The sequence below is a fragment of the Ichthyophthirius multifiliis genome (assembly GCF_000220395.1).
Source record: "Ichthyophthirius multifiliis unplaced genomic scaffold scaff_1120509251321, whole genome shotgun sequence".
In the NCBI taxonomy this organism is placed as follows: domain Eukaryota; phylum Ciliophora; class Oligohymenophorea; order Hymenostomatida; genus Ichthyophthirius; species Ichthyophthirius multifiliis.
Genome location: NW_004085988.1, coordinates 84,168 through 109,492, shown reverse-complemented (window position 1 = coordinate 109,492; position 25,325 = coordinate 84,168). Strand labels below are relative to the sequence as shown.

General features: G+C 14.0%; 4 protein-coding genes across 4 annotated transcripts, besides 39 other annotated features; 2 read left to right on the top strand and 2 right to left on the bottom strand. All coding sequences in view use genetic code 6, as the record gives it.

Moving 5' to 3' along the window:
* Nucleotides 1–788: 788 nt before the first annotated feature.
* Nucleotides 789–831: a microsatellite.
* Nucleotides 832–1,249: 418 nt separating this feature from the next.
* Nucleotides 1,250–1,309: a microsatellite.
* Nucleotides 1,255–1,309: a microsatellite.
* Nucleotides 1,310–3,208: 1,899 nt separating this feature from the next.
* Nucleotides 3,209–3,246: a microsatellite.
* Nucleotides 3,247–3,908: 662 nt separating this feature from the next.
* Nucleotides 3,909–3,954: a microsatellite.
* Nucleotides 3,955–5,389: 1,435 nt separating this feature from the next.
* Nucleotides 5,390–5,510: a microsatellite.
* Nucleotides 5,511–5,522: 12 nt separating this feature from the next.
* Nucleotides 5,523–5,607: a microsatellite.
* Nucleotides 5,608–6,088: 481 nt separating this feature from the next.
* Nucleotides 6,089–6,173: a microsatellite.
* Nucleotides 6,109–6,158: a microsatellite.
* Nucleotides 6,130–6,173: a microsatellite.
* Nucleotides 6,174–6,689: 516 nt separating this feature from the next.
* Nucleotides 6,690–6,733: a microsatellite.
* Nucleotides 6,729–6,768: a microsatellite.
* Nucleotides 6,769–7,765: 997 nt separating this feature from the next.
* Nucleotides 7,766–10,471, top strand: IMG5_181250 (hypothetical protein; the record flags this gene model as incomplete). The annotated part of the gene is made up of 2 exons (XM_004027492.1): nt 7,766–8,672; nt 9,195–10,471. 2 exons carry the CDS (start codon nt 7,766–7,768, stop codon nt 10,469–10,471), a joined length of 2,184 nt encoding a protein of 727 aa, XP_004027541.1.
* Nucleotides 8,773–8,811: a microsatellite.
* Nucleotides 10,472–10,622: 151 nt separating the features above from the next.
* Nucleotides 10,623–10,672: a microsatellite.
* A 1,019-nt stretch (nt 10,673–11,691) lies between these two features.
* On the bottom strand, nt 11,692–13,116 carry IMG5_181240 (hypothetical protein; the record flags this gene model as incomplete). Its single annotated transcript, XM_004027491.1, has 5 exons — nt 11,692–11,819; nt 11,871–12,054; nt 12,101–12,381; nt 12,445–12,706; nt 12,751–13,116. The coding sequence occupies 5 exons, from the start codon at nt 13,114–13,116 to the stop codon at nt 11,692–11,694; spliced, it is 1,221 nt and encodes a 406-aa protein (XP_004027540.1).
* Nucleotides 12,708–12,747: a microsatellite.
* A 107-nt stretch (nt 13,117–13,223) lies between the features above and the next one.
* Nucleotides 13,224–13,324: a microsatellite.
* Nucleotides 13,294–13,341: a microsatellite.
* A 468-nt stretch (nt 13,342–13,809) lies between these two features.
* On the bottom strand, nt 13,810–15,193 carry IMG5_181230 (hypothetical protein). Its single transcript, XM_004027490.1, has 4 exons — nt 14,726–15,193; nt 14,587–14,659; nt 13,986–14,137; nt 13,810–13,910 (listed from the first exon to the last, which is right to left on the bottom strand). The coding sequence occupies exons 1-4, from the start codon at nt 14,729–14,731 to the stop codon at nt 13,812–13,814; spliced, it is 330 nt and encodes a 109-aa protein (XP_004027539.1). The 5' UTR covers nt 14,732–15,193; the 3' UTR covers nt 13,810–13,811.
* A 1,011-nt stretch (nt 15,194–16,204) lies between these two features.
* Nucleotides 16,205–16,252: a microsatellite.
* Nucleotides 16,206–16,248: a microsatellite.
* A 5,138-nt stretch (nt 16,253–21,390) lies between the features above and the next one.
* Nucleotides 21,391–21,441: a microsatellite.
* A 157-nt stretch (nt 21,442–21,598) lies between these two features.
* Nucleotides 21,599–21,648: a microsatellite.
* Nucleotides 21,605–21,657: a microsatellite.
* Nucleotides 21,606–21,660: a microsatellite.
* Nucleotides 21,643–21,687: a microsatellite.
* A 56-nt stretch (nt 21,688–21,743) lies between these two features.
* Nucleotides 21,744–21,786: a microsatellite.
* A 165-nt stretch (nt 21,787–21,951) lies between these two features.
* IMG5_181220 (hypothetical protein) lies at nt 21,952–22,569 on the top strand. Its single transcript, XM_004027489.1, has 3 exons — nt 21,952–22,090; nt 22,144–22,467; nt 22,523–22,569. Exons 1-3 carry the CDS (start codon nt 21,968–21,970, stop codon nt 22,523–22,525), a joined length of 450 nt encoding a protein of 149 aa, XP_004027538.1. The 5' UTR covers nt 21,952–21,967; the 3' UTR covers nt 22,526–22,569.
* Nucleotides 22,478–22,521: a microsatellite.
* A 321-nt stretch (nt 22,570–22,890) lies between the features above and the next one.
* Nucleotides 22,891–22,940: a microsatellite.
* A 247-nt stretch (nt 22,941–23,187) lies between these two features.
* Nucleotides 23,188–23,231: a microsatellite.
* Nucleotides 23,188–23,241: a microsatellite.
* A 693-nt stretch (nt 23,242–23,934) lies between these two features.
* Nucleotides 23,935–23,989: a microsatellite.
* Nucleotides 23,990–24,579: 590 nt separating this feature from the next.
* Nucleotides 24,580–24,621: a microsatellite.
* Nucleotides 24,622–24,712: 91 nt separating this feature from the next.
* Nucleotides 24,713–24,760: a microsatellite.
* Nucleotides 24,761–24,876: 116 nt separating this feature from the next.
* Nucleotides 24,877–24,935: a microsatellite.
* Nucleotides 24,878–24,994: a microsatellite.
* Nucleotides 24,923–25,087: a microsatellite.
* Nucleotides 24,977–25,100: a microsatellite.
* Nucleotides 25,101–25,188: 88 nt separating this feature from the next.
* Nucleotides 25,189–25,262: a microsatellite.
* Nucleotides 25,190–25,249: a microsatellite.
* Nucleotides 25,201–25,262: a microsatellite.
* Nucleotides 25,263–25,325: the final 63 nt, after the last annotated feature.

Below are 25,325 nucleotides of genomic sequence, written 5' to 3'. Positions count from 1 at the left end.
TATTTATTTGATTAAAATTATTTTAAATTATTCCAAAAAATAACACATCCTAAATTATTATAAGCCATTCCTTTTAAAATAGGAGGTAGACCAATTTAAATGGCTTCCGAAAAAAATTTTTCGGATTATTCGAAATCTTCGGCTAATAATGAATGCATTGTTCCGGAATAAAAATATAAAATTCTTAAAATTGCTTTAGGTATTTCTTCTTTTTGTAATTCTTGTAATTATGAATCTAAAAAAATAGAACCCTTTTAAAATAAATAAATTTTAATTGTAAAGTTAATAAAAAAACTCTTTGTAAATCAAAAAGACAATAATGTGTTAATAAATTGCTTAATATAGTTATATATTCTGAATTTTTAAATGAATATAAAGCAAAATGTTTGAAATAAATATCTTCAAGAATATTTGTTAGTTATTCGTTTTTATTTTATATTTTATATACAAGAGAAAGTTTTTTTAAAACAATTAATTACAAATCAATTCTTTCAGATTCATTTAATTAATTTAATACGTTTGTAAATGAAAATTCTGCCTGTTCGAAATTGTTTGTTGAGCATAGTTTAACTCCTTAATTATATTATGATATTTAGGAAAGTATTTACATTTATTCTTTTTATATTATTTATTTTCTTTGTTTATTTTTTTATATAAATAAATTATGTACCATCAGTTATTAATGATTTTTAGGTTTTATTGGTAAAATTTAATATAATTTTATTGTGAAATTTATTTGAAAAAAGTTTTTTATATTTAAAGATGTTTATCATTATTTTTTTTATTTTAATTAAAAATATCAAATAAAATTAAGAAAATAAAATAATATTACTTTTAATAGAATAATATAATATTAAAAACTTATATTAAATTATTTAATATACATTTTATTCCAACAAAAGAAAAATATTTTTAGAAATAAATTTATAAACACATTTACTTAAATAATATTTTTGAATAAATTATCGGTTCAAAATCAATAGGTTGTATATTTAAGTATTATAATCTCCTTGGCTAAATAAACTAAAATAATAATTTCATATCATAAGTAAATAAAATTTATAGCTTACAAAGCTATATGGAATCTTTTTTGTGGTTAAATGTTTTCTTTTTCAAATTTATAATATAATTATTTATATATATTATATATGAATAAGCTTTTTAAATAAGAAATATAATTATATTTTAATATAAAATAATTTGATATTTTTTTTTCTTGAAAAAATTAAATAAAATAAAGATAATATTAAAAATAAAATAAAAACTCAACAAAATATAAAACAAAATAAAAATTCAACAAAATATAAAAATAGCTTTTTCAATAAAAATTATTAATTAATGTATATTATAAAAATATGTAATATCTTATTTTAAAAACAAATAAAAAACTATAAATTAATATTTTGTTATTTAATAACAAAAAAGAATGTACTTTTTATAGAAAACGGCACATAAAGTAGAAAAATTTAGAAAATAGAAATAAAAAAAAATTATAAATATTATAATATCAAAAAATATAATTATAATAAATATATAGCAAGTATAAAATTAAAGGCTATTTTTATTAAAAATCAAAGTAATAATTTTTTATTTATAATAAAATAATACGTAAATGCTTTTTTAATTGATTTACTTTCTTTAGTTAATTATAAAAAAATAATATGTATTATAATTAAAATTAAAAAAGATTTAAAATATAGAAATCATATTGTCTTCAATCAAAATTTTAAAATCAAACATATTAACAAAATGCAATTCGTAACAAAAATAAATAAATCATTAGTGTCGTAATCAAAATTTTATAAATACTAAAAAAATTATACTAAAGTTAAAATTATAAATTTCAAAAAAAATATTTATATATAGCTTTTAATAAAATACTTATATATATAATTTTAATAATGAACATATTTTTATAATAGAAGTATCTAAAATAAATATAAAAAAAAATAAAAAAATTCCAGTTAAAATGCATTTACTATTTACTATTTATTATTAATTTATACTTTTTGCTAATTAAAAATACATATATAAAATAAATTTATTATTTATAAAACCATTAATTTAAAATTTTTTGTCATTAAATAAATAATATATAATTAATGAGTTATATATAAAAAATTTAACAAAAATTATTATAATAATTTATTTTATAAAAAAATATAAATAAAATATATACTTTTTAATATAAATGAAAGATATGATTAGAAATAAAATTAATGAGAGACAATATATTCTTAAAAAGATTATGGTAAAGAAATAAAAATCTAAAAAATAAATTAAGAAGAATAAATCTACTTAACTATGTCAATTTCAAAACTAATCTAAATAAACTATAAAATTTAATAAATTAATTTAAAAATTATAAAAGCTTCAAAATTATTTATATATTGCTGAATTAAATAAAATTCCTTATGAGAAAGATGAATTAATAATAAAAATGTAGAAATACAATAAAATATTATAATAATTAATTAATTAAACTAATTAGGAATGAAAAGAAAATAAAAAAATAAAATATAGATAATAAAATACTTATAAAATAAAGAGAATATATAATATTAATATAATGATTATACTATTATTATTATATATATTTTAATATTTGATATTTTAATATAATTAATTGTTATTTAAAAATTCTTAATAAATATAAGTATATTTATTTTTTTAAATAAATACACACATATAAATTTTAATTAATTTTTTTAGTATATTTCGAATATTATTTTATATTAATTTTATTAAATTAAATTTTTTATTTAATTACCTAGCTTTATTAATAAAAGATTTTAAAAGAATCTTGTATTATATATAGTATATAAGTAAAATAATACAACACAAATAAAAAATTGAAATTTTATATTAGTAAAAAACAAAAAACATAATAATTAAAATAATTTGATTTTTATTTATATAAAATAAATAAAAAAATTTCAAACATAAAATTTTATACTTTATAATATACATTTTATTCGTTTTTATTATGATGTTAAATAATTTGATTGCTATTTATTTATTTAATGCTAAGTAACAAGCAAATATTTTTTTTTTATATATATAATATAAAAATAGAATATATTTAATGACATATTATTTTAAGTAGTTATAATTAATTTAAATTTAAAAATCCATTTTTTTATAAAAAAACAATTATAATTAATAATAATTTAATAGTAAAGAAATTTAAATATATGTTAAGTGAAGTTAATATATTAAAAAGAATATTTTAATAAATAATATTTTTAAATTAAAGATATTTTTATTTCTATATGTAAGAAAAACATATGAAATAATTATGATTGTGATAATAAAATATTTAAAAATTAATTAAATTACATGAATATGAAATTTGCTGTTTACAGAAATTAAAATAGAAAGGGCTTTACAAAAACATTAATATTTATATTATTGTTCATATATTTATTATAATTATATTTTTAGATATTAAAATTGGTAATATATATTAAAATAAAAAATATAAGAATATTTATTTGTTATTAACTACTCTCTGTTAATTAATATTTTTATCTTTCCGTAATTTTTTTTTAATTTTATTTGAAAATAAATAAAATATTTATTTTATTTTAATTAAGATATAAAAAGAATTATTTTGCATTTGTTTTTTTTTTTCTTAATTACAGGGGAAGTGTAAAAATATTTGTAATACCAAAATTAAATAATAAATGTAATTATATTAATATTAATTGAAAATTATTTAAAGAATAATTATTAATACTTTAATAATAAAACTAAATTTGGATTATTAAAAAATGATTTATCATCCTTTATCATGGAAATAATTTTATCTAAGTTTTTATCAAATTTATTAAAAGCATTTAGCATTTATTAATTTGGTATAAATATTTATAATTGATTAAATAATAAATTAACTTATTAAAGAACAAATAAATTTTTTAATATAAATATAATATTTTTTATATTTTAATTAATGCTTCTTTAACTTAGAATATATATTAAATATATATTATATATTTATATAAATAAATGTAAACTAATTATTATTATTCATTAAATTAATTGAGATATTAAGTATTTTTATTTTAATAATAGGTTAATTTAGTTGGTTTAGGAATATTTTATCCTTAAAATAAAATTTCATTTATATTAATTATGTCTTAGTTGTAAGTAATATTTCTATTATTAATGTTCTTTAGGATAACTAGTAATATAAATATTTAATTTTTCAAATAAATCAGTATTAATAACTATTATAAATGAAGTAATTAGAAGACTATTAACAAAATGAACATTTAAATAAGGAACAAAGTATTCTAAATAATTATATTTAACTATAAAATACTTTTAATTATTTATAAGCTAATTTACATGAAACAAATGTATGGATATTTTTAAAAATATTTTATCTTTTAATTCATTTCTATAAGTATTTTTCCTGGTTGATAATTTATACTATTTAATAATATTGATTTCGAATATGCAAATATTACACTCAATCTTACTTATTCATTTCTTTCATCTTACTTATTTTATAAATTAATAATATTTTAGATTTAATCTTATTAAAAATATTATATCTATTAAAAAAAAAAAAAATACGATAATAATAAAGCAAAAAATTTCTGCTATGACTAAATATAAAGATTTATAAAATAATAACAATACTTGAAATTATAAATTAATAAAAGTAATACTTATTTAAAGAAAGAATAGAATTTATTGTAAAGAAAAAAAAAATTGATATATAATATTATATTGAGATAGTATCATAATTAAAAAAATGTTTTATATGTTGATTATAAAAGTAAAATATCTTTATATCTTAAAAAATTAAGATAAAAGAAATAAGTAAAAACTTAATTTATAAAGATAATTTAGATTGAAAATATTAAAAATAATATGATTATATAATATAATAAAATTAATAATATTCAAATGCAAATTAAAGTTTGAAAAAATATTTAAAATAAAAAATAAAGATTAAATTTTATAAAAAAATCTGATCTGATATAATTTTTAAATATTAAACAATTTCTAAAATGATAAAAAAAAGTTTATTTAATATGATTTCAAAAAACAAGAAATAAAAAATATTCAATATTATTAAAAATAAAAAAAAATATTATTTTATAGTATATAAAAATTAGAAAAAAAAAAATTAAATTAAAAAATATTATATTAAATCAAAAGATAAAAAAAAAATATAATATAATAAATAATTAAATAATTTTATAAAAAAAAAAAAATTAAATATAATTATATTAAATTTAAATATTATATATAATAAATAATTAAAAAGATTTTTTATATAAAAATAATTTATATATTATTTATAATATATATAAAGGTAAATTTATTTATTTATATTTTTTAAAAAAATAGTATAAAATTAATATTAATTATAAATTTATTATATTATTATTATTACAAATATTATTATAAATATTAATTTTATTATTATTATTATTATTATTATTATTATTATTATTAATATATTTTATTATTTAAATATTTATATTATTATTATTTATAATCAATTCATTTTTTAATATATATTTTTTACTATATTTTTTTATTTTTATTTTATAATTTATTTTTTCTAATAATTTTTTATATATATATATTATATTTTTTTTTTTTATTTAATTTAATATTTTATAAAAATTAAATATTTTACATTATATTAAATTTATTTTTTTTTAAGTAATATATATATTTTTTATATTCATTTTTATATTTTTATACAATTTTTTTATTATTATTATTATTATTCTTATTTAAATGCAATATTTCTTTTTTTATTTTTATATACATATTTATTAATTTATTATATTTTTTTTAAATTTTTTTATTTTTTATTTTTTTAACTATAAAAAAAATAGTATAATAGTTTTTTTTTATATATTTTTTTTAAAATTAGTTATTAAAAAATAAAAATCAATATAATATAAATATATATTATCACCAAAATACAAAAATAAACATCTTTCAAATTAATTAAATAGTTTAATAAAAATTATTTAATAATATTTTTAATTAATTTAAATTCATATTAAATAATCTTCTATTTAATTTTTAATATAAATTATGACATTATTCGCTTTATAAATATTCAAATAATAAAATAAAAATATAAATTTTTAAAAAAATAAAATTTTAAATAATAAAATATTTAAGAATAAAAATATTTATACTAAATGAATTAAATAATAAAAATACATATAAATTATATTAAATTATTATTATAATTAGAAAATAAATAATAACATAAATTTTTATTATTTATTTAATTAAATATAAATATTTTAAATATTACTTTTATTCAAAACATATAGAATAATTATTTTTATAATTTTACTTATTAATAACATTTTACAAAATAAAAGTTATGCGGTTTTTTGTAATTTTTGATATTTAAATATATTTTTTTAATATTTTTAAAAATTTAATTTTTTTATAATTAATTTAAATATAATACTCTATAATATTTACGAACAAAGTCTCTAAAAATTAAAATAAATGGAAAGCTGTAATTACAATCTATTTTAATATTTAGACATAGAAGAGATACTGCCTAAATATGATGATAATTTTGTTGAAAATAATATATTTTTAACGTAATATACAAAATTAATATCTAAAATTAAATCATTCACTAATACTAATCAACTTTAAAATATAAATTTATAAAAATTTTAGTCAAAAAATAATTAATTAAGAAATCATTTAATATAATTAGAAGATTATTTAAAGAATAATCACTAATACTTTAAAGAAAAAACTAATTTTGGATTATTAAAAATTATTTATCATATATCATGGCAACATTTTTTATATGGATTTTTAACAAATTTGCTTTAAGCGATATTCTAAATATTATAAATATATATATTAGATGAAATAGCAAATGCACTTAATACATAATAAAAAAGTTTTTATAAATTATTATTTCTTTTTTTCATTTTAATTTCGGCTTGTATTTGTTCGAATTTTTTTAATGCCTATTTTATATGGTATGATATATAATGGTAGATTAAATATAATTGTTCAATGACTTATTTATTTTTAAAAAACTTTAAGAATAAAGCCATTATTGTAAGATTATTAAAAGTTTTAAAATGAAAATAATAAATAAGTTATTCCTGACATAAATAACTTATTAAATGTAGATATGAAATAAGCCTAAATGTTATATTGGGGAACTGTAACTTTATTTTAATAATTTATTTTCATTTGTTTAATTATTGGCTTACTTTATTATAAAGTTGGTTCTATTATATTTTATTTGATACTCTTTATTATTATTATAATAATTATAAATTAAATTTTTATGAAAATCGTATTTATATATGATTAGAAATAGATATGTTAATAAGATTAAAGAGTATCTTTAAGTAAAGATATTTACGAAGGAATAAAAAGTATTAAATATTTATGCTGGGAAACTATTTTTGAAAATAAAATTTAATAAAGTAGATAAAAAGAATTCAAGTTTTTTATTTTAGCTAGAGCATTTGAATCTCTTTCTTTTTTTACTTGGTATAATATAAGTTATTTATTATTATTTTATACTTTGACTTAATATTATGAAACAAATAATAATCAAATTTAAAGCATAAATATTTTTACTATAATTACACTTTTCGGTTTTCTATAATAAATATTATCTTATTTTCCTCAAGCATTTTCTTATGTATATGATTATTAAATTTAATATTCTCGATCTAAAAGTTATTTATATTAATAAGAAATAGATTATATTGTTTAAAAATAAGATTAATATATGGAAAATTAATATTGCATATAAATATAAAATATAGTATTTAAATTCCCGTCATTAAAATATTAATATAATTAATAGGATTATTAAGATAAATCTAATATTAATGAAAATATAATTAAATAATTTGAAATAAAAGTAAAAGAATTAAAAATAGAATAGGGTTCTCTTAATTTTATAATAGGAAAAATAGGAAGTGGAAAAACAGCCTTCCTTAATTCTATTTTAAATGAAATGGAATAATTTAATTGCTAAAATAATGAAGATGAATTATTAAATTTATAAAATAACAATAATAAATCTTTATTTTATTTAAAAGGAGAAGTATGTATTGTATCATAGAATAGTTGGTTATAAACATAAACTATTAAAGAAAACATTCTTTTCGGGCTTGAATATAATAAGGAATGGTATGATTAATGTGTTTAAGCATGTGATTTATAATATGATTTTAATTAATTTCATAAAGGAGATGAGAAAGTAGTTTATTAAGGAGGAATTAATTTAAGTGGAGGATAAAGATAAAGAATTTGTATATGTAGAGCACTTTATGCTTAAAAAGATATTTACTTATTTGATGATATTTTTAGTTTAATAGATATTTAAGTTTAGGAGAAAATATTCTAAAATATGATATTAAAATTATTATTAAAAATGGGAAAAACAGTTTTATTTAGTTCAAGTAATTATAATATTCTTAAATATAAAAATAATGTTAATTAAATTATTTTAATTGATAATGGAGAAATAATATTAGAATAATAATAAATAGATATATTTTTTGAAAGTTAATTGATAAATGTAAAAAAACCACAAGAAAATTAATTACAAAAAGAATAATAGTAGCCTAATTAATAATTTTAATAGACTAAAGAATCATAAGAAATATAAATTAATTCTTTATCATAAAGTATTTCGAACATTGAAAATATTTATTTAACAGAAGATGAAAAAAAAGAATTTGGAAGTATATCATTCAATGTATATTTAACCTATTTTGAATCAATGAATTATTTTATACTTTTTTTATTTATTTTATCATTTTTTATATGTTAAACAATTACACTTTTAATAGATTTTTGGTTAAAGGATATTATAAATCCTCAATCATATTTTTATAAAAAATTAAATGAATAATTTGATAATTCATTTAAATAAGTATTTGTATTTTTAATAATGGTAAATATTGTTGCTATATTTTTTAAATGTTTATTTTACTTCTTTACAAGTATAAATAGTGCTAAAAATATATTTAATAAGTTAAATAACTCGATCATTTTTAGTAAAATGAATTTTTTTGATAATACTGCAATCGGAAGAATTATGACTAGAGTATCAGATGATATATGTAGTATGTAAATGGAATCATATTTTTATTTTAATGAACTTGTAGGTTTATATGTTTTGATAATTGGTTATTTAGTTGTAATAGGAGTACTTTATCCTTAAATAATAATTCCATTTATATTATGTCTTAGTTCAATGTATTATTTCTATAATTAATTTTCTTTGGGAAATCAATAATTAAAAAGACTTAATTCTGTAAATAAAGCAAAAATTATAACTATAATTAATGAAGTAATTAATGGATTAATAACAATAAGAACATTTAAATAAGAAAAAAGCATATTAAAGAATTTTATTGAAAAGCTAAATGATTATAATAATTCACTAGTTAATTTATTTGAAATTTAAGTATGGTTGTTTATTAGAATATTTTTATGTTCTAATATAATTACTATAAGTGTATGTACTGTTTGTTTGTATTTATTATTTAATAATATTGATTTTAATTATGCAAATATTACTCTCAGTTTTACTTATTCATTACTTTTTTCTTAATTATTTGAAAACTTAATTTATTATTAAATACACTTTTAGTAAAATATGGTTTCTATGGAAAGAATAAATCAATATTATTAAAATGAAAAAGAAAATTTAAATGAGAAAAATGAATAAAAAATTCTTGATGGGCAATAATTTCAAATTGTATTTAAAAATTTATTCATGTCTTATGATGATAATAATTTCAAATATTCTTTAAAAAATATTAATCTTTAAATAAAAAAAGGAGAAAAAGTAGTGTTTTGTGGAAGAACTGGAAGTGGAAAGACATCTATTTTTAATTTATTATTTAAATTATATCCATATTAATAAGGAGATATATATATTGATAATAAAAGTATAAAATCATTTAGTCTTAAAGAATTAAGATAAAGAATATCAATTATACCTTAATTTAGCTTTCTTTTTAAAAGTAATCTTAAGGATAATTTAGATCCGAATGATGAATATTCTTAAGAACATATATAATAAAGAATATAATAATATGATCTTAAAATATAGGATAGTAATTCATAATCTAATATTGATTTAGACTTCTAAATTTAAGAAGGAGGAAAAAATCTTTCTAATGGCGAAAAATAAATAATTAATTTTTTAAGACTTTCTTTAAAAAATTCTGATATAATTTGTATTGATGAAGCTACTTCTAATATGGAGCCATAGACTCATTAAAAAATTATTGATTATATTTTCAAAATATCAGAAGGGTAAACACTTATTTATATTTCTCATAGAATCGAAAAAATGGAGTTATTTGATAGGATTTTTGTAATGGAGAAAGGAGAAATAATTGAGTAAGGAAATTATTAAGATTTAATTTAAATTGAAGAAGGGCATTTTAATAAACTAAAATAATTATATTGAGTTGGAAACGTTATTATTTAAAATAAAAAAAAGCTTATATAAAATAATTAATTAAATAATTAAAAGATTTCAAAGATTTCATATTTTATTTAAACCTGTTATAAATATATAATAATAAAATAGTGTTAAATAGTTAAAAATTTATTTAATTATTTATAATAAATTTATAAAATAAATTTTTAAAAATTATTAATAAATTTAAAGCAAATGAATGATAATAGTTTTTCTTTATTTTTTTCGCCAAAATAAATATAAGGTTTATTTTCTTAAAATTTATCAAATAAAAATTAATAAAATTTATCATTAAGAGTTAATTCTATTGAAAAACTTTATACATCATTTTAAACCAAAAATAATAATTAATAAATTATTAAAAATGATTTATTTCAAAATATAATTCGTTCAGCTAAATAATTACATTAAGAATTATAAAATGAAAGTGTGAAAGTATAAAACATAGAAAAGATAACAAAATCATTTAGTACTCATCATTAAATTAATAATAAAGCAGATTATAAATTTTTCTTAAGAAATAAGGAATATGTAAATTTCAAATAGTCTTAATAAAATAAAAAAATATTACAGAATTAAGGAACTGTTCATCCTTATTTTTAATATTTTGGTTATTACACAAAAGAATAAATACCTACTAATAGATCTTCATAAGAAATAATTGAATAAAGGTATGCTTATGCATTATCAAAATAAAATACCATAGAAAATAGTTAAATTTAAATTAATAAATAAATACTTACAAGATATGGTAGACTTAGAAATAAAGAAGGAGATAATATATTATAAAAATTTAAAGAATGGAGAATTAATAATGTTAATAAAGATAAAAAAGAAAATAATAATAATACATCTTTATCTTTTAAAAATTCAAAAGATAATTATATAAAAAATTAATAATTATTATGTAAAAATCCTAAAGTCCTTAAAAGTGATTAATTATTAAATAAAGGATAATATTAATCATTTTAAAATAAAAAATATGATGTTACTTAAGCATTTAAATAGTAAATTATATGGGATAAATGTATGAAAGAAATAAAAAATGATTATAATGATATAAAATAAATAATTATTAAGGCTAAGAAAATAATTAATAAAAAAAAAAAAAACTATGAATGAATATTTAATATATTAATGTATATAAATAATAAAAACTGCTTCTTTTATTTTTTTTTATAATAAAAACAATTTAATTTTTATATTTTTCAACTTTTATTATCTTAAGGTAATTTCAATTTAGAATTAAATTCTTTATTTAATTAATCAAATTATATGTTTTTATACCATTAGGGGACCAATAAATTAATTAATTAAGGTTAACTCATTTTCTCTTCTATAATTTTTATTTTAATTTCAAAAATATGTCATAAAAAAAAAAACTAACCTTCAGAAAAATTAAATAAATCTTATATAAAAGGATATTTTTGTTAAAATTCTTATGTTCTTAATTCATTAAAATATGGATGAAGTAATATTTCTAAAGGATTAGGTCTTTCGTTTGGCACATAAACAAGTATTTTACCGATTAAATCAATAAGTAAAGAATCTGGTTTTTATTTTTAAAAAATCTTTTTTTTAAAAAATGATGTGTATTTTTATTATATTTTTATATACTCGAGTCCATTAAGTAGGTTTTATTTATGGAAAATTAAATTAATTATGTAAAGGATTCATTTTTAAAACTTATTCTTTAGTAGGAGTGCCTAAAATTTTAATAATTTCAACTAATTATTCAACAGAATTTTCTCCAGGAAATAAAGGCTCTCCTAAAATCATTTCTGCCATAATAGTACCTATAGACCAAACATCAATTTTGGTACTATATTATTCTTACCCAAAAATTAACTCAGGAGCTCTATAATATCTAGAGCATATATAAGAAATATTTGGTTCACCTTTTTTAAAAAAAAAAAAAAAAAAATAAATAGTAATATTTATTTTATTTTAAAAAAATTAACCTTTAACAAGTATTTTAGCAGAACCAAAATCACAAATTTTAAGCATATGTTTAGCAGAATCAGTCAATATATTTTAAGGTTTTATATCTCTATGGGCTATATCTAAACCTTTTAAATGTGCTAGTCCTCTAAACATTTAATAAGAAAATATTTTAATTAATAATGGAGGAAATTATTATTTGTTTTTTCTATAATATTTTATTATATTCGATAATGTTTCAGGCATAAAATCCATTACTATATTTAAATATATTTCATCTTCCTTTTTTTTTTATTAATTTTATTTTTTTTATTATTATTTTAAACTTTTTTTCCTTATGTATAATAGGCGTGTTTTAATTTTATCAAATTTTAATGATCAAGCATTTTTATTATCTCGAATTCACGATTCTTATACCTTTTATCTTAAAATACTTTCTTTATTGCTACAAGTTCACCTGTTTCTACTAATTTAGCTTAATATACTACTCCAAATGTGCCTTTACCTATTATTTTTTCTAGAGTTAATTATGGAAATTAATTTTAATCTTATTCCTAAAATTTTTTTAAAAATTATTTATTTACATTATTAATTAAAATGAAAAAAAAAAATTTGTTTAATATTAATTTTTATTTTACTTTATTTTATAAATCGTTTTTAGTATGAGTTTTTTATTAACTTACATGTTTCATATTTAAATTTTTTTTCTAATTTGTAATATTTAAAAATATATAAAAAAAATAAAAAATTTAATAAAATTGAATAAAAAAAAATAATTATTTATATGTAATATGTAATATACTCAATATAAATTAAAAATATTAAAATTAAAATATAATTATTATTATTTTACTAAATATATTAAAAGTTTATTAAGAAATAAAATAAATTATTATTATTAAAAAAAAAAAATATTAACTAATATATATATAATCATAATGTTAATAATTTGTTAAAAATAATAATTAATAATTAATAATTTTATATTTTTATTAATTTTTTTAAAAAAGTATAAAATTATTTAATAAAAATGCATATTTAAAAAAAATCCATTTAATTAAATATATTAATAAAAAATATTATATAAAATAAAATTTATAATATATTTATACACTTCTATATATTAATTATAAATTAGAAATTCGCGTTTATATATTAATTTTTAATTACTTTTTATATATAAATTTTAAATGTATTTTAGTTTAATTATCTTTTTTATTTCTATTAGTGCTTATATTTATAAAACATCTTAGAAAATTTAAATTTATACTGCCCATTAATATATATATAAATTTATTTAGGTTTATCTTTTTTTTTTCTTTTTTTAACAATATAAAAAAATAAAAATAAAAATAAAAATCAGTTTACAATTCCATCTTTATTCTAATCAAAAAATCATTTAATAATCTATTCTAGACCCTTCTATTGATTTACATATCACCAAACATTATTTCCATTTAATTTTTATTAATTATCCACCATTATACTTATTTATATTTATAAAAGAATAAAAAAATAATTGAATAAAAATAAACACCTCATAATTAATTAGTTTAAATACTTATTTTATTTTTTCTGATAATAATTATTCCTTTTTCATTAAAGTGACTATAATTTCATTAAATTCTACTTTACTCGATTAATTTTAATCAACAATATCAAATACAGCTTCAAAATTTTACATAGGTCTTAATTTATTTCCATAAAAACTTACTTAAGAATCCTTTTTTATTTAAAATATTTTTTTTTTTTATATTTTACCTTCAATTAGTTTTTCTTCTTTTATTATCATGCAATATTCATTAATATCTAATTTTTTTTAAATTTTTATATAATTCCTATTTATTTTATTTATTAGTTAATTAATTTACTATTATTATTTATGCCGAGTTTATTTTGAGAATTAATATATTGTATTTTTTGCACAATTATTTTATTTAATGGCATATCATTATTAATTGAATTCATCCAAGGGCGTGCAAATGCTTCTATTGTTTTTATTCTTTCTTAAGGATCATATTTAAACATTCATGTAATCAAATCTTTTGTTTCATTAGAAATTTTTCCTAATCTTTATATTAAAATTATTATATTTAAAAAAATTTCTTCTGCTTTTTTTTTTTTAGAAAAAAACATTAAGAACAAAAATACTTAAATTATACTATGGGATTTGAATTTCCCACTTTAAATTTTTAAAAAGTTTCTTTTACTAATTTATAAAAAAATGGAGGATATCTATAATATATTATAAAAAAAAGCAAAACTAAAAATTAAAAGAGACAAATATAATAAAATTATTACCCACATACTCACATGAAAGTATATATAAGACAATAATCAAAAACCATATATCACATTTCTTATCATAAGACTTCCTAAATAAAATTTCAGGAGAAATATGGTAAAAAGTTCCCATTCTAATTTTAATTTTTTTTGGTCTTTAATTAATATTGCTGGAGCACCAAAATCGATAATTTTTATTTCGCTACATGAATTTTAAGATTCAAAAAGTATATTCTAAGATTTTTAAATCTCTATGTACTATTCCGTTCAAATTACAATATGAAATTGCAGAAAAAAATCTATTTATATTTAGTATATGTTGATGCTATTTATTCGCTAAATGAGTTTTTCTATTTTACTTTTAAAATAATTCTTTTTCATAAAAATATCTTTTGTTTATCTTTTTTTATTTATTTATGCACTTTTACTCTGAAAAATATTTGAATATTTTAACTATGTTAGGATGGCTAATTTATTTAAATATATTTAGTTCTTAAAATATTAAGTTTTCTTGCTTTTGGTTGATTTTATGCTTTTTTATTATTTTTATGACTCTTTATATTCCTGTTGTAGTATTATGTGTGACTAAATAAACTTTTCCAAACAGACATATTTTTATATTTAAAAATTAATATGTTATTTTAGTTCATTTATAATTATTATTATTTTTATTTTTAAATTATATATAAAATATAATTTTTTTTCTTAAACTTTTACTAAAATAACTCCTATATAATTATACATGTTATAAATTTAAGTTTAGGTTAGGTTAGATAGATTTAATTACTCCTATTTTAAATTTGAAATTCTTTTGTTTTTTGTTTTAAATAAAAGAAGTTTTTGATTTACTTATTTATGTAAATTTATATAAATTGCACTAAAATTATATTTAATATATATTTGAATAAAATGGTTATATATTTTTTATTTTAATTTTTTTTCTTGTGAAAATAATTAGTACTTTGCTTTTCATATAATATAAATGCATGCTTTAAAATAATGTTGAATTCATATACAACTTATCTTATATAATATTTTAAGTAGAACCTTTTAAAGTTGGGTATTTAATTTTATCATTTTAATATGATTTTATAATATCATAATCTTTAATTTAAGCATTAAATATAATAATATTTAACTATTTATTTTATTATTAATATATTTATTTTTTGTTTAAAAAATATATAGTAATGATAAATATTAAATTAAGTATTATTTTTTTTAATATGTAAATATATTTTTTTGATTTTTTTATTTTTTTTAATATATTACTCTTGTTTACATGATTGTTGACAACATATTATTATTATTTTTTTTTAATTTAATATTGAATTAAAATTTTTATAAGTTTTATTAATGAAAATTAGGATTATAATTTTTTTTTTTAATTAATTTAAAACGAAATTAAAAATTTATTATTAATATTTTTTATTAAAAAGAAATTATTTATTAATTTTAATAAATAGCGAAATATATATATATATATATTATTCATTCAAAAAAAAAAAATTATTAAAAAAAAAAAACTTAAAAAAAAAAAAAAATAATAATTTAAATAAAGTATTAATAATTATTATTTATTTTATAAAAAACATTATAAAATTAAAGTATTTATATATTCTTTCAAATGGATATTAATTTTGATGACGAATTTAATGAATATCTCCGTTTGATAGATGCAACTGTAAATTAAACAAATAATTAAAGCTAATCTTAAAATTTACAATAAAATATTAATAAATAACAACATCAGAAAGAAAAACAGCCTAAAATGTAATATAAAATAAAATAAACTTATAAATATTCTAAAATTAAAAGATTAATAGCAAATAAAAAATCAAATGATGATAGTCTTGGTGATGTTTAGATATGCTCTTCTTCTTAATAAACTACTTTAGAATCACCCAATTCATATGATGATTATAATGAATTAAAAAATAATATATTGTTCTTTTTTTAAAAAATCAAGAAATAAATGTTTAACGACGTAAATAATCAAAATGACTAAATTTTAGTAAAGAATTGTTTTTAAACTATATTTTTTTAATAATAATATTTTATTTTTTTACGCTTTATGTATATTTTTATTTATATTTAATAAAAAAAATAGAAAAACATGAATAAGAATATTACAAGAAAAATTATTTTCAAAGTTATTGATTAAAACTAATTTAACTCAATTTAGGAATAAATAAAATTTTAAGGGGAATTTCAAATTATTAATTTAGAAAAGAAGTATTAAAAAATAAAAAAATATTCTCCTTTTATGAATTTATTTAAAAATATATTTTATATTTACTTACATTTTATTTATATATAATTTTAACTTAAAAAGTCTTTATTAAATTAACTTTTTTAGCTTAATTTAATCATTTAAAGTCTATTTAATTCTTCTTAAATTTTAAATGGTAAATACTTATTATTTACAAGAGGATAGTAATATAGATACCATGGTAAAATAAAATATTAAATATATATATATTTTTTATTTTTTTAGGTTATAAAAAATACTCATTTATTAAAAAATGACTAACTTTTTACTTATTTAAGCTTATTTGGATAAATAATTGAATGGAATAAGTTTTAAAATAATATTATTGTAAGATTTGACGACAAAAGATCTTTGGTAGAAATAAGGAATTTGCTTTACTTTTACAATCAAAATAATATATTATTAACAAATCTACATTTAAATTATTTTCCTTTATATGATGAATCATTTATAATAGATTTATTAAATAACATATATTTTTAATTCGAAGAAAATATTAATAATAAAAAAATTAATTTTCTTTTTGAATTATAAAACTAAAGTAAATAATTATATATTTAAATCTATTTTAAAAATTTATATAAATAAAAATAAAATATATTAATTGTAAAAAATAATAGAATAGTTTAATAATTAAAATTAAAATAATAACTCTTATTTAAATGATTATATCCCTTTAGATTAAAATTACAAAAATAATAATAACCATTTTAATATTTCTAATAATAATAATTAAAATCTTAAATTAAAAAAAAAATGAATATAAACTCAGCTAGGTTTAACTCTTAATAATTTAACATTTTAAAAAATAATACTCAATAATAAGAATAAAAAAATTAATTATAACAATAGATTTAAATAAATAATTTTTAAAAAAATTAATAACCAAAAATTTTAAATTTTAATATAGAAAACCAGCACGATGAGGCTGAAATTAAAACTATTAATGATAGGAATCAAAATATTAGTGATTGTATTCCTAATATTCGATTGTTTTATATTAATAATAACAATAATAATAATTAAAACTATACAATCCACTTATATAATATAATAAATGGAATTGACAAACGAAATACTGTTATGATAAGAAATATTCCTAATAAATATAATCAGGAAGATTTTTTGAAAATTATTAATTTTAATTTCAAAGGTTTATATGATTTCATATATTTACCAATTGATTTCAAAGTAAAATAAATCAAAATTACATTTATTTTTAAGTATTTTTTAAAAATAAAAAGAATTATTGTAATATTGGCTATGCTTTTATTAATTTTATTAATTACAAGCATATTGTTCAATTTTATAATTAATTTAATGGTAAAAAATGGGATATGATAAGAAGCGAAAAAGTAATTTGAAAATAATATTATTTATATTTTTTATAAATATATATAATATTAAGGTTTGCTATCTGTGTTATGCACGACTTTAAGGAAAAAACGAATTAATTTAGCATTTTAGTAAATCTGGAATTATGAATGATTAAGTGGTAAAATTATATTTCTTATTATTTATATTTTATAATTAAAAGGATTAAACTTTTAAACCTATAATATTTGCTAATAATTTAGATGAAATTTAAATTTCAAAATTTTAATAATGATTTAAAATTGTAATTTTCATATAAGTTCATTTATTTTAAAAATTGATATATTTTTTTATTGATTTTTAATTTATTATTTCAAAAAAATTATTTTATATTATAACTATTTATAAAAAAACTAGAGTAAAAAATAGAAAAAAAAAAAAAAATCATAAATTTTTATTTTAATTTCTTTTGCAAAAAATAAATAAATTATATATAATTTATATTATAATTTAGAAAAAAGTTGATGTATTTATTATATATATAAAATATATAAAACTTTTTCTAAATTATAAATAATTGTTTTATTTCTATTTAAAAATATATAAATATAGTATTTTAAAAATAAAAAATAACTAATAATTTATAACAAAAAAATTAATAATTATCTTTCTTTTTCTAATGCATTTTTTATCATAAAGTTAGTTAAATTAACCTTTGTTTAAAAAATTCAATTAATTTTTCGTTTACTTCATTTGATTTTTATTTTTTTTTACTAATCTTATCAAATAGCTTTCATAACCAGAAACAAAATATTATATTTTTTGTTTACTTTTTATCAAATATAATATTCAATAGCATTATAATTAGTCTTTGTTTTTAATATAATACATATATTATAATTTTTTTTGTTTTATTATTTAATAAAAAAATACTATAATTATGTAAATTTACAATACAAAATTAAAATCCGTCACTATAAATACTGCATATGAAACATTTATTTTTGATATCTTCGAATATAGTAGCATTTTTTTCATCTCTCAATTATGCAAAAATATCAATACCAAATATAATATTCACGAAAATAAAAAAGGTAAAAACATAAAAAAAAACTATTTCATCTTATTTCAGATATTACTATACAGTGCAAGAAATTTTAGCAAAATTTTAATTAATTTCCCTCTCTCATTTTTTATTCCGTTATAAACTGTAAAAAATTAAGACAAAAAAAGAAATTACACATCTTTTATCCTTAATTATCATTAAAAGTAATATTTCCATTAAAAAAATAAAAACAAATAACTTTGAATAAATAAATATAATTATAATTCCTATAATAAATATCAAAAAAAGTTATATTCTATTCATTGTTACTGATTATATTACACTTTAAATCATAAACGTATTCACTATAGCAAGTAAATGAAAGCAATATATTATTGGATTAAATAATAATCCCATTATTGAACAAATAGGGCGAAATACAATAAATATAAGTTCACCTTTTTTATTTTATTTTTTTAAAAGAAGTTTATATAAATGTTTATATAAATATGCCTTATTTTTAATCATTAAAAAGTTATAAATTCTTTAATAATATAAAATATATTTCCAAATATTACCTAGATTTCTTTATTTTTTTACTTAAAAAACTTAATGGAAAATTTTCTTTTAGTTTAAAAATATAATTTATTTGCTTAAATATTTAGGATAAATTATAGAGCGTATTCTTTTTCAGTATAAAGGCTAATATTATTTTATTTTCTCCAGTATATTTTACCATTTGTTAATATTTTTAATAGTAATATTAATTAAAAGCCAAAAAAGCATCATTTTCAGGTTGAAATTAATTAAACAAATCCTAAATAATAAATTTAGTTTTCAGATTTTGAATTATTATAATGATTTTGAGTAACTTGTTAGTTTAAACCTTTTTACGAATTAAGATAAAAATGCTAAATTTATAATAAAAGCAATAATAATTATAATAAATCATATTTTTTTAATGTAAAATTGAAATTTCGATCTTATAAAGTAGTTAAATGTTCAATGTTAATAAAATTATACATATAAATATATTTTTTTAGATATAAATTTTTATAAAAATAGCTAAATTCTAATATTTATTAATTAATTTATTAAATTTTTTAGACTATATGCATTTATTTCTGCTATTATTTTTATCCTGATAGATTTCGATATATTTCTAAAAGCAAGATTTAAAATGAAAAACATCTCCTTACTGTCTTTTCTTATAAATATACTTCGATTGTTTCATTATTTTATTTATAAATTAAAATCGATAATATATTTACTATTTTCTTATAATAATTTAATTTCTTAAATCAATTAAAATTATTGCTAGTTCTTTTTAATTTTTTGATTTAATAATTATTATTTATGAATTTAATTCATTTTTAGAAATCACGTATTTATAAATCTTTAGAATAGTTACTAATTATAAAATTAAAAAATACACAATATATAGAAACTCCTACTAATAATGTCTTTAAATCATATTAAATTGCCTGTTCTAAAAATTATTGAAGACTTTATTATTTTGCTCTTTTATTTTTTGGAAGATTTTTTATAAGTCTTTCATTCTTTTTTAAAGTTGAATTATTTAATACTGTTCTTTAGAGGTTTAAAAATCTGTTTTAAAGTAATTTATATAAATGCTTTTTTACAAAAAGATATTCCTTATGTTATTAGTAGTGCGATCATATTTAATATAAAAAGTCTCTATAGTTGTTTATAAAAACGATTTTACTATTAACATTTTTGATTTTACTGAAAATATATGCATATTTCAGTGAAACATTTTCCTTTTGCAATTAAAATCCGCTGATTATAAGGTTTGCTGATGTTTTAATGAAGCTCTTATGATTAAATTTTCACAATATTTTACAGAAGTTGATTATTTATTATTTATTTTTTTATTGTATTATTTGTAAATATATAAATAATTATTAATTTAGGTTTCATTTTTATATTTTTATTCATATTTAGGAATTATGATAAAAAATTTGTTGTTTTTTTTAATATTATTCTTTTTAAAGTTTTGTACGTTATGTTTTTGATTTTAGTTATTTTTATTAATTTATTAATATATATTATGTTTAATAATAATTATATTAAAATAATTATTTATAAATTTAATTTTTTATAATAAAAAAACATTATTTATAGAAAGTATATATGTAAAAAAATAAATTCTTATATAATGAATGAATATTATATGTTTATTTTTTTTATAAAAAAATATATATCTATCTATATATTAATTCTTAATAATATTTTTATTTAAAGTTTTTTTTTAAATATATATAAAAATTTTTTTTAAAAATAATAAAGAATATTTTTAAAGGCATAAAAAATGTTTTAAAATGCATATTAAAGTGGTCCATTTGTTGAAATTTATGATGCCAAAAGTTATAATTTTATTTATTAATAATAGAATAACAAATAATAAAAAAGCAAATAAAGAAAAAGAATAAGAATGTGCAAATTTATTTAAAATTAATACAAATAATGGATTTCATAAAATATATGATAAAGAAATGAAAGGTTATTTTTCAAAAATTAAAAAAAAAAAAAACTGAAATTTATAAAATATGAAATATGAAAAAAAAAAAAGGAATATGTATTTTAAATTGAGGGACATTAAACAAAAATGAAATTTCCAAAAGAAGATAAATAGGAATTATGCTTAATTTAATAATTTTTAGTTTTTTAAATATATTTACCTATTACTTCTGCTTGGAATTTAGAAATAATAATAGCTGATACATCTCGAGTATATAACAAAAAAAATATTACTTTTTTTAAAATTAATAATATAAATAAAAGACCAAAAGGAGAATTAATTTTATTAATAGATAAAATAAAATAGAAAATAATTTTTTTCATGTAAAAGTGCCTAATTATATAATAAAACATGGAATATGGCTTAATTTAAGTATTGATACTAATAGTTTTATGGAAGTATGGAAAGGTTTCATATATTAAATAAAAAAATAAATAATAAAAAAAAGGTTAAACTTTTAGATCTATAGATAGTATAATTATTGGTTCTTAATGTAAATTAAGAAGAATATTTACAATGAAAAATCCTTTATTTACATATGGAAACGAAGATTAAGAAATATAAACATATTAATACTATTAATAAAGGTATATTGACATATTTTTATATTTAAAAAAAATATAAATATATATTAAAAAAAAGTGAGGATATTCCTAAATGTTTTAGTTTTCCTGAAGGGCTTTAATATGCAAATTAGTTAATATATTATTAAGTAATTCGTGATAACTTGTAGATCAAAAATGAATAAAATATTTAAGTTGAAAATATAGAAAATTTATTTAATAAAAGTAATACAATTAAACAAAAAACGAATATAAAAGTCAATTAAAAAATTAATTAAAAGAATAAATCTCCAAAAAAATAATCTTAAGAATAAAAAAATAAAACTAAAATTAATAATTTTGTAAATTTAGAATAAAAACTGTAAATTAATTGTAATACAGCAGTTTTATAAATCAAAAAAATATCAGATTCTGTTAATAAATAATAACATTAATATCAAAATAATAATTTAAATTAAAAAGAACATATTTAAATATAAAAAACATCATTTAATTAATAAAAGGTAAATAATGTTTCTGAAAAAGAATAATTCTTAGAAAAAGAAATAGGAAATTTAAATAATAATAAAAAATAAATAGTAAAAAATTATAAACATATATACTTATATTTATAAATATAAATAAAGAAAACTACTAAATAAAAAGATTCATAAACTACACTAAATTACCAACTTAAAAAAAATAATCCATGGCTAAATTAGCCAAATAAATAAGATAAACACAAAGTCTAATAAATTATAGATGAAAATAATAATGATAAATAAATATAAAATAATAAAAAATCAATAATATAAAAAAATCTAAACAAAAGCATCGAATAAGAAAACAAATAAAAATCTGGAAATTCGAAAACACAAAAAATGAATAAAATAAAAGATAATAATTACTTAATTAATAAAATATAAGAAATATAAGAAAATACACCAAAAAAATCTTCGGTAAAAAAAAACGAATTATAATTAGAAACAGAAGAAATAATTAATAATTAATCTGTATCTTCTTCTCAAAAAAAAAATTAAAATTTTGAATTTTAATAAAGTGATTAAAATTAATTTACTTTATAAAAATAAAACTAAATAAATGATTTTAAGAGTATTGAAATAAATAATAGTCTTGAAAACACTTAGGATGAAAATTAATAATATTAGAAAAACTAAAACAATATATATGAAAGTAGATTTAATAATATAATCAATGATGATATGGAAAATAGTTTAAATAATAATATTAATAGTTTTTGTTCATTTGTAGGGTAATTCTGTAATTACAAAAAAAAATAATTAAACTATTGTATTATAAAATGATGTATATGAATAAAAAGATGAGGATAAAGAAGAAGATTAATAATATGAATTTTTAGAAGTAATATTTGATCCAGTTTTTAATTGTTATTATGATCCAATAAATAATACTTATTACTAATTAAAATAATGAAATAATTAATAAATAAAAATTATTTAATATATCCATTTTTTTTTTTCTTATTATATCTTTTAATAATTTTTTTTATATTTTATGTATTTTTGATTATTATTTTAATTATTTTAATTTGTTTATAAAAATATTTTTTTAAAAAAAAATATTATTTTTGAGTTAATTATTTTAAAATACATTGTTTAATAATATTTATAAATATAATAAATTTATTTCGAAATATATAATTCATTAATAAATTGAAAATAAGCAAAAAAAACAAATATATTAAGATTAAAAAAAAATATTATATTTAATTTTAAATTAATATTATATATAACTTCTAAGATATATAAATTTATATAAATTAGTTTATTATTAATAGGTAGATATCTAATATATAATTTATATAGAGTTTTTAAATTTTATAAAAAATAAACAAGTCATAATAAAAAATATTTATTCGTATATAAAAATATATCAAATCATTAAAAATAAAAAAAAATATTAATAATGAAATTTTTATCAGTAATAATTATTAGTTTATAATATTTAAATTATAATTTAATTTTACATAAAAATTAAGCAATAAAATATAGTATTTTATTCTGAAAATAAATAAATAATAAAATTATCAAATATAAAGGATAAAATAAAAAGTTTATTTAATTCTAAACAAATTAGGAATTGCAAGAGTATAAAAATAACTTGGATATATTGTTTATTATTTATATTATAATATAAATTATATTTATTTATAAATAAGCTCATAAAATTATATTTAGGTTAAAAAATAACGTTAAAGAAAATTATTTTGTTTTAAGAATAATTATATTTTTATAAATGATCTTCTTATATTATAAAAAAAAAAAAATTATAACTAAAAAAATAAGATTTAAATAAATATTGAGAATTAAAATAATAATTATTTAATTATTTATATATTGATAAGATTTTTAACAATAAAATTAAAAGAAAAAAAGTACAACTATAATATAATAAAAAATATATGCAAAATTTTATAAATTGAATTATCATAATATAAGTAAAATAAATTTAATGATATAATATAAAATAAAAAAAAAAAAAAGATATAAATATAAAATAAGTGAATTTAAATATAATAATAAAAAAAAATTATTAATAATAACAATAATAAAAATAATAATAAAAATAATAATAATAATAATAATAATAATAATAATAATAATTATAATAATAATAATAATAATAACAAAATAATATTAAAATTTTAATAGTATTTTTTTTTTATTTTTTTTTAGTTATTATTATTTTTTATTTTTTTTACTTTTTAAAATCTATGTTTAGTTAAATATTTATAAAATATATATTAATATTTATTTATATTTATATAAATTATTATATTTTTTATTTATTTATATTTAATTCAAATTAATTATATATACATAAAAATTAACAAATATAAATAAAAACTTACAATAATTTAT